Source organism: Oncorhynchus nerka, linkage group LG20 (assembly GCF_034236695.1).
Source record: "Oncorhynchus nerka isolate Pitt River linkage group LG20, Oner_Uvic_2.0, whole genome shotgun sequence".
Lineage (NCBI taxonomy): Eukaryota > Metazoa > Chordata > Actinopteri > Salmoniformes > Salmonidae > Oncorhynchus > Oncorhynchus nerka.
Window position 1 is genome coordinate 9010313 of NC_088415.1, and position 11568 is coordinate 9021880.

At 42.4% G+C, this 11568-nt stretch overlaps 1 protein-coding gene across 2 annotated transcripts; it reads right to left on the bottom strand.

Moving 5' to 3' along the window:
* Positions 1-419: 419 nt before the first annotated feature.
* On the bottom strand, positions 420-7373 carry LOC115101936 (zinc finger protein 569-like). 2 transcript variants are annotated; one of them, XM_029621393.2, is made up of 2 exons: positions 7192-7373; positions 420-3341 (listed from the first exon to the last, which is right to left on the bottom strand). In XM_029621393.2, the coding sequence occupies exon 2, from the start codon at positions 3324-3326 to the stop codon at positions 1857-1859; it is 1470 nt and encodes a 489-aa protein (XP_029477253.1). In that variant the 5' UTR covers positions 3327-3341; positions 7192-7373; the 3' UTR covers positions 420-1856. The 2 variants fall into 2 exon arrangements, with proteins under 2 accessions (XP_029477253.1, XP_029477254.1); XM_029621394.2 differs by lacking the exon at positions 7192-7373 and adding an exon at positions 6479-6965.
* Positions 7374-11568: the final 4195 nt, after the last annotated feature.

An 11568-nucleotide genomic window follows, 5' to 3' on the forward strand; every position in this document is an offset into this window, starting at 1 on the left:
ATAACCTCATGCAAACTTCCTCTAACATAAGCAAGCACGTCCTGCTCTACTGTATGGGAGTAGATCATTGAGGAGTTCTCTCTTTATATAAATTGCAGAACTACCTTGACAGAAAAGTTGTTTGAAATGTGTGCCTATTTTACTTTGCCACATAACATTTCTCACTCTCTATAAATCTGAATTATTTATTGATTGAGGGTAGTTTCACGATCTGCAATCAGTGTAAAAACGTGCCACGTAAATCAACAAATCCCATTTTACAATGCAGGGCAGTGAGACATGTGAACAACTCTTCAAGCCCAAGATCCTTTCTTATGTTGTAAAGGATATCGTGTATATATAGACAGTATTGTGTCAATTTAATAATATAACAATGTTGTTGTTTTCTGTAACAAGATGAATGGAGTCAACGCAAAACATCCTGGGAGAATACTTTTAATGAGGTATGTTCTAAGACAAGGTTGCTAACTCGGGACACAAAAGGCACTTTCCAGAAGTAGAAACTTAAAAACCTTTTTTCCCCCTAAATAAAACATGACTTTCTTTAAAAAATATGCTAAATTAGACGCAGAAAGTAAAACAGCATAGTGGGTCTATTCCCACAACAACTAAGAGAGTGTTGAAGCTCAAGGTCTCCCTTTAAGCCTTATTTTCTTCTGTTTTTGGTTTACTAAACTGCAGAAAATAAATGGATAACCTGGTAACCTCATTTCTAAACCAACAGTAGCAGCAAGGTTGCAATCACTGCTTGTTTTGCATAATATCCATGTTATATTACGTCACATTGTCTTAACTGGCTCCATGAGTATGCATCACACACAGACAGACGGACAGAGATAAATAATTAGTAAATTAATGCTAAATCAGTGTCACACAAGTCAAAATGTCATCAAGAGTTAAAAAATAAAATGTAAAAAAAGTTTTCCTGTACCAAATAAAAAAAATCTAAAAGTTCAATGTTTTTTGTTTAGAGTCCTTGGCCTGACGAATTGAGGCTGTTCTGAGGGCAAAAGGAGAGGGGGGGGGCATCTCAATATCAGGAAGGAGTTCATAGTGTTTGTTATACTCCGTGTATCTTTCCACACTGTGAGGTTGGAATAATACTGTGAAATTATGAAAATTATGATAATGCCCTTTTAGTGTAAGAGCTGTTTGGAAAGACAGCCTGAAATGTCAGTTTTGGTGTCATGGAGTAAATTTGTGTAGGGTAAATTAATTAATAGCAAATAAGAAAGAGTTCCAAACCTCAATCCCAATAACAGCGTTCAGTTTTCCCCTCCCCACTCAGACCACTTCCAGACAGTCCAAGCTAAATTCTTGCTTGAGAAATTGCTCTTTGCTAAGAAGCTATTTTTGTTCCATTTTGACCATTTGAATTGAAAACAAATAACACAGTAAGGTATTGTTAACCAGAAATGATTTGATATTGAGATTTTTAAAAAACTGCTGCAGCAACAATATTAAATGAGTTATTGCCTAAATTCATTTAATTTAAACCATAATGACAAATGGATGGTTGGATCCGATCCAACATTTGTAAAGGAATATAAAAGGTCTAAATGAAGAGGATTTAGGATCAAGAGGCCTAGTAAGACTGTTTTTGTACTGCTTTCACAGCGTACCACTGTTAGTCAGTCACAAAATGAATGGTATCAGACAGCACACACACACAAAAAAAATGTTTTGTTGCAACTTGAATCGCATTGAATCGCATGAATTACATTCAAACAGCTATTCTGGTGAGTGGTCTAAACATATTTTTAAATGTACATGAACACATGATATTCTCTTGGGGAACTCAGTACAGCTTGTTAAAAAAACAAAAAAGGAAGCGTACATCATCTCACATTTTGCTGTCAGGGTCGTAAATTGCTCCCTTCCTCATCGCCACTGTCAACGAGGTGATCTTGGCAATGTTCTAAGAAAGTGTCCAGTGTTACAAAAGCCTTCAAGCAGGGAACACAATGGTAGGCCCTCCGAAGCTTGGCCCCAGGCTTCTTAGAGATACCCATGCCCTGACTGCACACGCTGCAGTGTCTCATACTCCCTGTAGGCTGATGCAGCTCCTCATGCTCCTTCAGAGCAGACTGCAAAGAAAACACCTCAGCACAAGACGGGCAAGGAAACTCTCCCTCTTCCTCTTTCATGGGAATTTTCTTTGGTCTCCCTCTGCTAGCCTTGACCAAAGTTCCTCTCATCTTCCGTGATATGTTGCCTTTAGGCTTTTTTGGCGTCTTCTCACCGAACTTGGTCTCCTTGGCTGCTTTCCCAACCTGCTGAACATGGCTTGGTGGTTCTCGACTATGATTCTTGACGTGTGCTTTAAGTGACAAATGGTGCAAGAACACTTTACCACAAACGTCACATGGGTAAGTCTCTCTTTTCCTCCGCTTGCTAATCAGTGGCCTTGGATCTCTTCTGATATCCTTCTCTCTGCTGTGGGATTCTTGTCTGTGCAAGTACAGCTTGGCAGTGCTTAGGAAGACCCTGTCACAGGAACGACAGGAGAGGAGCTGGCTCTTTCTGCCTCTTCTTTTTGGTTGGGGTGGCCCAGCCATCTGCTTCGATAATCTATGAACCCCATTTGTGCATCCTCCTTTTAGTAGAGGATACTTGGAGATGATCCACTCCTTCCGATGGGTGGATCGCTGATGGCATGCAAGGCCAGCCCCTGAGCGAAACCTCTTGGCGCAAAGTGGGCATTGAATTGGCCTGTCAGGATCTGGGTCACTAGTGGCATCAGGCGAGGGAGAGTCCGCGGGAGGGCCGACAACTTTTGCAGTTCGCGTGGCAGATTTACTACAGCCAGCCTGCTGATGGCGAAGCAGAGATTGCTTTTGGCTATAGCTTTTACCACACGGAGCACAGGCATATGATCTGCTATCATGATGGTGGGACTGGTGATGAAGGGACTTATCCCGGACACTCTGAGAGTCTGAGGTTGAAGCCTTGCATGCACTGCATGGAGCAGCTAGCTGGGTTTTACCACAACAGACCTGACAAGGAGCAGCATCATGAATGCACTTGTGCAACTGCAAAGAGGATAGGAGAGAAAACTCTTTGCCACAGGAAAGGCAGCAATGACACTTACGTAAGGCATGTTCTCCCTGCTGGTGGTGCAATAACTCAGCCATGTCAGAGAATCCCTGGCTGCACTGTGCGCACACACACGGGCACACATCAGGCAGTAGTTGGTTTTGGCTTTGACTATCTTGCTTTTGTGCAACAAGTTTTGCCAGCTTTGTTAGAGTGTCTGAGGCAGGCTTAGTCCGAGCAAACGACTCCTGAACTCTTGTAGTGTTCCAACTGCAGGGAACTGCATCCATCTTCAACCAAGGCACCTATTTGGGAGGTACAGAGGACAGTCTATTAGACATGTTCATCATCCTGATAAGGGAAAACTTAGCTATAGCCTACAAAACATTTCCCTGATCTCTCTTTTTATAGCACTAATGGTTGGCTGCAGAGACAGACTGTATATCTGTCACCTTCTCTGTAGCTCAGCTGCTATTGCAACAGGATAGTTGGTTCAAATCGCAGGACCACCCATACGTAAAATCTATGCACACGTGACTAAATGGTTCTGGATAAAAGCGTTTGCTAAATGGTATATTCCCCCTTGACGCGTAGCTACCAATGATAGTCCATGAGCCAGACCCCCAAATTTGGGCCGTCAGACTCACTTGGACCGATGTTGTCTCGTAGGGATTTTTTTTCAAGGTTTTATGTCCCTTAGTTGGAAAATGCGTGTGCTATCATTCTTTCTTTCTTTCATCCCCCCATCCACTTATATTTTCCCCATATGACAAACAATGTCATTTTATGAAATATGGCTGCCAAATAACTCAATGGGGTCTTGTTGGCTTTCACATGGCGATACCTGTATGAAATATAATTGTAGTTAGCACAGAAATATCTTAAAATGTTCATAGCGACCACAATACACAACCACATGAGCCAGGTGTGCCATATTTAAAAAAAATTGAACTAGGCAAGTCAGTTAAGAAAAAATTCTAATTTACAATGACGGCCTACCCCGGCCAAACCCTAACCATGCTGTGCAAATTGTGCGACGCCCTATGGGACTCCCAATCAAGGCCGGTTGTGATACAGCCTGGAATCGAACCAGGGTCTGTAGTGATGCCACTGAGATGCAGTGCCTTGGACCGCTGCACCACTCGGGAGCCCCATACAGTGGGGAGAACAAGTATTTGAAACCTGCAAAATCAGCAGTGTATTCCTACTTACAAAGCATGTAGAGGTCTGTAATTTTTTATCATAGGTACACTTCAACTGTGAGAGACGGAATCTAAAACAAAAATCCAGAAAATCACATTGTATCATTTTTAAGTAATTAATTTGCATTTTATTGCATGACATAAGTATTTGATCACCTACCAACCAGTAAGGATTCTGTCTCTCACAGACCTGTTAGTTTTTCTTTAAGAAGCCCTCCTGTTCTCCACTTATTACCTGTATTAACTGCACCTGTTTGAACTCGTTACCTGTATAAAATACACCTGTCCACACACTCAATCAAACAGACTCCAACCTCTCTGCAATGCCCAAGACCAGTGAGCTGTGTAAGGACATCAGGGATAAAATTGTAGACCTGCACAAGGCTGGGATGGGCTACAGGACAATAGGCAAGCAGCTTGGTGAGAAGGCAACAACTGTTGGTGCAATTATTAGAAAATGGAAGAAGTTCAAGATGACGGTCAATCACCCTCGGTCTGGGGCTCCATGCAAGATCTCACCTCGTGGGGCATCAATGATCATGAGGAAGGTGAGGGATCAGCCCAGAACTACACTGCAGGACCTGGTCAATGACCTGAAGAGAGCTGGGACCACAGTCTCAAAGAAAACCATTAGTAACACACTATGCCGTCATGGATTAAAATCCTGCAACGCACGCCAGGTCCCCCTGCTCAAGCCAGCGCATGTCCAGGCCCGTCTGAAGTTTGCCAATGACCATCTGGATGATCCAGAGGAGGAATGGGAGAAGGTCATGTGGTCTGGTGAGACAAAAATAGAGCTTTTTAGTCTAAACTCCACTTGCCGTGTTTGGAGGAAGAAGGATGAGTACAACCCCAAGAACACCATCCCAACCGTGAAGCATGGAGGTGGAAACATCATGGGGATGCTTTCCTGTAAAGGGGACAGGACGACTGTACCGTTTTGAGGGGAGGATGGATGGGGCCATGTATCGCAAGATCTTGGCCAACAACCTCCTTCCCTCAGTAAGAGCATTGAAGATGGGTCGTGGCTGGGTCTTCCAGCATGACAACGACCCGAAACACACAGCCAGGGCAACTAAGGAGTGGCTCCGTACTATGGGGCCATAGCAGATTGGTCTGTTACTACAATACTAAAAGTAATGTAATTGGCCTCAACAGGCCCAACATTGGATTTTATTACTGTACATTGCAATGGAATGTACAGGGCATGGTTTATAGTCCTCATAAAGAAAAATCCAATTCTGTGAATAATTTGACAACTTCACATAATCTGGCACGCCTGGCTCATGTGGTTGTGTATTCTACATCACTATATGAACATTAAGATATTTCTGTGCATACTACACTTATATTTCATACAGGTATTGCCATGTGAAATTATCCAATAAGACCCCAATTGAGTTGTTTGGCAGCCATATTGGGAAAAGGATTCTGTGGGATTAAGGGGAAGTTAATGGGTGAATTCTGTGATGGCCCGATATGTACAAATCCTTTTTAAACCCCTGTTCTAGCCGTGTGCGCAATTCAGTTGAAATTCAAAAATATAGCTGCCCCATTACATGGAATTCTATGGCTAAGCATCCACCATTTTAAATGTCACAATATGGGCGATTTTTAAACAATTATTGTAGCTGATGCTTTCAAAGTTCGTTATATTATATAATTTCAGAAGTTAGAACCACTTGTCAAACATAAGTTTAAAATGATTCAGGGTTTTCTGTGTTTAAAGCCATTTTTATACAGGTGATTCTGACATGTTCTCTAGAGATCAATGGTTACATTTCTGTTGACCTGAACATTCTGGAAATGTGTATCTAAGCTTTCCACTGAGATATGATTCAAGGGTATAAGTGAGCAATAACTTGTTGTATAGCTACTGACATAAGGTTAAAAAAATGGAATCCCAGCAGCCACTGCAAATGTGGCTAGCTGGGTGGTAAGCCCAATGATAGACTAAAGGAGCATAACATTACTCCTTATAGTGTAAGACCATTACATGTTTTGTTATAAAGGCAAATGTACTCAATGCCAAAACAGCCAAATACTTCATCTAAATGTGAATTGATTGTCAATTGCGGTACGGCTCTAGAAACATAATCCCTCTACTTTCATATCCTATCAAAATCATTTCACAAACGCAAAATACACACTACTTGTACACTGTTTTAACACCGTCAGTAACACATTTGTGAAGAACATATTCTGATAAAACACAGGTGTTCGGAGACGCAGGTAGTTACAATTAGCCCAGGTAGTCCACTATCTTCAGTCCGTTTTCTGTAAACAAGTGCTATATAACATGGAAATATAACCCGTGTCGGAATCCTATAAAAATGGTGTGTTATCAATTTAACCTTTAGTTTAAAAAAACAAGATTTCTCCCTGCCATGAAAGATAAGGGCCGTATGTTTCCAAAACCGCGATGCGTTTTAATGTTCAGACCGAGCGTCAGGGCTCTTAACAAAACGCCTTCGTCCAATGACTTCTGTGTAATGTAATGGTGAACTGTGTGGTAGGTGAGTGTAGGCATTTCCCCATTTCTAAACGACTGAAAAGCTTTACCGCCTGTATAGCAACAACAACAGGCTACGTGCAGTGATAACGTGGTAATAAAGCAAATCGAATGAAACATTATGCAGGAAATCGCTATTGCTACTAGCGTTAACTAGGCTATTAACCTCAACTCCACGATTTTACGTTTGTATACACACACACATTTTTTTTAACTACTGATTTGAGCACACAAAGAATAGCCGACAATTAAACACGATATTGTTATTCGTAATTGCGGGCTGATCTTTGGGTGCTCAAATCAGTAGTTAAAAAAACAAAAAAACATTTAGTGACGTCCACACTAATGTTACTGTTAGCCATCGACATTGTGGAGTTTAGTCGGCTAACTAGCTAGCTTAAACAAGGCAGAATGTTAAAACATGCAACGCAATTAGCCTACCTTTTTTGGTCAAACAAATCTGAATATTGGCGACATATCAGTTTCCAACAAGTTTAATGGAAGTCATTTATTTTTATTTTTTTAAGATAAATACTTGGATACCAAAACGTTGTTTTCATTTCCGTGCTGCACCGTAGCCATGTGTTCCAAAGTGAAGCCAAGTTGTTTGTGTACTTTTGAGCTTTGGTAGGACTACAAAACTTTGCATTCTGGTACTTTCTTTTCGACCAATGAGGCATTCAAGAACACAAATGGCTTCAGGAAAGTTGGTAATAATGGTAGAGTTGAACCCCATGGTTTATGATTAGAGAATGAAGTGCACAGTAAAATAGTATTAGATTTATCCAGAGAGTATATAAAAACACCAGATTTAGTATGTACATTCAAAGTGTTGCAAAGTGTAAATGATCAGATTTAGCATGGCAATTCAAATGAACTCTGCTCTCTATGTGGAAATCAATGTGGGCATTTAATGCAACAACAAAAAGAATCTGCTCACTTACCTCCATCCATCTGAGTTTATCAAATCAAATCACATTTATTTATATAGCCCTTCGTACATCAGCTGATATCTCAAAGTGCTGTACAGAAACCCAGCCTAAAACCCCAAACAGCAAGCAATGCAGGTGTAGAAGCACGGTGGCTAGGAAACACTCCCTAGAAAGGCCAAAACCTAGGAAGAAACCTAGAGAGGAACCAGGCTATGTGGGGTGGCCAGTCCTCTTCTGGCTGTGCCGGGTGGAGATTATAACAGAACATGGCCAAGATGTTCAAATGTTCATAAATGACCAGCATGGTCGAATAATAATAAGGCAGAACAGTTGAAACTGGAGCAGCAGCACAGTCAGGTGGAAGTTGAAACTGGAGCAGCAGCATGGCCAGGTGGACTGGGGACAGCAAGGAGTCATCATGTCAGGTAGTCCTCGGGCATGGTCCTAGGGCTCAGGTCAGTTGAAACTGGAACAGCAGCATGGCCAGGTGGACTGGGGACAGCAAGGAGTCGTCATGTCAGGTAGTCCTGGGGCATGGTCCTAGGGCTCAGGTCCTCCGAGAGAGAGAAAGAAAGAGAGAAGGAGAGAATTAGAGAACGCACACTTAGATTCACACAGGACACCGAATAGGACAGGAGAAGTACTCCAGATATAACAAACTGACCCCAGCCCCCCGACACATAAACTACTGCAGCATAAATACTGGAGGCTGAGACAGGAGGGGTCAGGAGACACTGTGGCCCCATCCGAGGACACCCCCGGACAGGGCCAAACAGGAAGGATATAACCTCACCCACTTTGCCAAAGCACAGCCCCCACACCACTAGAGGGATATCTTCAACCACCAACTTACCATCCTGAGACAAGGCTGAGTATAGCCCACAAAGATCTCCGCCACGGCACAACCCAAGGGGGGGGCGCCAACCCAGACAGGATGACCACAACAGTGAATCAACCCACTCAGGTGACGCACCACCCCTAGGGGCGGCATGAGAGAGCCCCAGTAAGCCAGTGACTCAGCCCCTGTAATAGGGTTAGAGGCAGAGAATCCCAGTGGAAAGAGGGGAACCGGCCAGGCAGAGACAGCAAGGGCGGTTCGTTGCTCCAGAGCCTTTCCGTTCACCTTCCCACTCCTGGGCCAGACTACACTCAATCATATGACCCACTGAAGAGATGAGTCTTCAGTAAAGACTTAAAGGTTGAGACCGAGTTTGCGTCTCTGACATGGGTAGGCAGACCGTTCCATAAAAATGGAGCTCTATAGGAGAAAGCCCTGCCTCCAGCTGTTTGCTTAGAAATTCTAGGGACAATTAGGAGGCCTGCGTCTTGTGACCGTAGCGTACGTGTAGGTATGTACGGCAGGACCAAATCAGAGAGATAGGTAGGAGCAAGCCCATGTAATGCTTTGTAGGTTAGCAGTAAAACCTTGAAATCAGCCCTTGCTTTGACAGGAAGCCAGTGTAGAGAGGCTAGCACTGGAGTAATATGATCAATTTTTTTGGTTCTAGTCAGGATTCTAGCAGCCGTATTTAGCACTAACTGAAGTTTATTTAGTGCTTTATCCGGGTAGCCGGAAAATAGAGCATTGCAGTAGTCTAACCTAGAAGTGACAAAAGCATGGATTAATTTTTCTGCATCATTTTTGGACAGAAAGTTTCTGATTTTTGCAATGTTACGTAGATGGAAAAAAGCTGTCCTCGAAATGGTCTTGATATGTTCTTCAAAAGAGATCAGGGTCCAGAGTAACGCCGAGGTCCTTCACAGTTTTATTTGAGACGACTGTACAACCATTAAGATTAATTGTCAGATTCAACAGAAGATCTCTTTGTTTCTTGGGACCTAGAACAAGCATCTCTGTTTTGTCCGAGTTTAATAGTAGAAAGTTTGCAGCCATCCACTTCCTTATGTCTGAAACACATGCTTTTAGCGAGGGCAATTTTGGGGCTTCACCATGTTTCATTGAAATGTACAGCTGTGTGTCATCCGCATAGCAGTGAAAGTTTACATTATGTTTTCGAATAACATCCCGAAGAGGTAAAATATATAGTGAAAACAATAGTGGTGCTAAAACGGAACCTTGAGGAACACCGAAATTACAGTTGATTTGTCAGAGGACAAACCATTCACAGAGACAAACTGATATCTCTCCGACAGATAAGATCTAAACCAGGCCAGAACATGTCCGTGTAGACCAATTTGGGTTTCCAATCTCTCCAAAAGAATGTGGTGATCGATGGTATCAAAAGCAGCACTAAGATCTAGGAGCACGAGGACAGATGCAGAGCCTCGGTCCGATGCCATTAAAATGTCATTTACCACCTTCACAAGTGCCGTCTCAGTGCTATGATGCATTTCGTATACATTGTTTGTCTTCAGGAAGGCAGTGAGTTGCTGCGCAAAAGCCTTCTCTAAAATTTTTGAGAGGAATGGAAGATTCGATATAGGCCGATAGTTTTTTATATTTTCTGGGTCAGGGTTTGGCTTTTTCAAGAGAGGCTTTATTACTGCCACTTTTAGTGAGTTTGGTACACATCCAGTGGATAGAGAGCCGTTTATTATGTTCAACATAGGAGGGCCAAGCACAGGAAGCAGCTCTTTCAGTAGTTTAGTTGGAATAGGGTCCAGTATGCAGCTTGAAGGTTTAGAGGCCATGATTATTTTCATCATTGTGTCAAGAGATATAGTACTAAAACACTTGAGCGTCTCTCTTGATCCTAGGTCCTGGCAGAGTTGTGCAGACTCAGGACAACTGAGGTTTGGAGGAATATGCAGGTTTAAAGAGGAGTCCGTAATTTGCTTTCTAATAATCATAATCTTTTCCTCAAAGAAGTTAATGAATTTATCACTGCTAAAGTGAAAGTCATCCTCTCTTGAGGAATGCTGCTTTTTAGTTAGCTTTGCGACAGTATCAAAAAGGAATTTCGGATTGTTCTTATTTTCCTCAATTAAGTTAGAAAAATAGGATGATCGAGCAGCAGTAAGGGCTCTTCGGTACTGCACGGTACCGTCCTTCCAAGCTAGTCGGAAGACTTCCAGTTTGGTGTGGCGCCATTTCCGTTCCAATTTTCTGGAAGCTTGCTTCAGAGCTCAGGTATTTTCTGTGTACCAGGGAGCTAGTTTCTTATGAGAATTGTTTTAATTTTTTAGGGGTGCAACTGCATCTAGGGTATTGCGCAAGGTTAAATTGAGATCCTCAGTTAGGTGGTTAACTGATTTTTGTCCTCTGGCGTCCTTGGGTAGGCAGAGGGAGTCTGGAAGGGCATCAAGGAATCTTTGTGTTGTCTGTGAATTTATAGCACGACTTTTGATGTTCCTTGGTTGGGGTCTGAGCAGATTATTTGTTGCAATTGCAAACGTAATAAAATGGTGGTCTGATAGTCCAGGATTATGAGGAAAAACATTAAGATCCACAACATTTATTCCATGGGACAAAACTAGGTCCAGCGTATGATTGTGACAGTGAGTGGGTCCAGAGACATGTTGGACAAAATGATGATGGCTCCGAAAGCCTTTTGGAGTGGGTCTGTGGACTTTTCCATGTGAATATTAAAGTCACCAAAGATTAGAATATTATCTGCTATGACTACAAGGTCCGATAGGAATTCAGGGAACTCAGTGAGAAACGCTGTATATGGCCTAGGAGGCCTGTAAACAGTAGCTATAAAAAGTGATTGAGTAGGCTGCATAGATTTCATGACTAGAAGCTCAAAAGATGAAAACGTCATTTTTTTTTTTGTAAATTGAAATTTGCTATCGTAAATGTTAGCAACACCTCCGCCTTTGCGGGATGCACGGGGGATATGGTCACTAGTGTAGCCAGGAGGTGAGACCTCATTTAAAACAGTAAATTCATCAGGCTTAAGCCATGTTTCAGTCAGGCCAATCA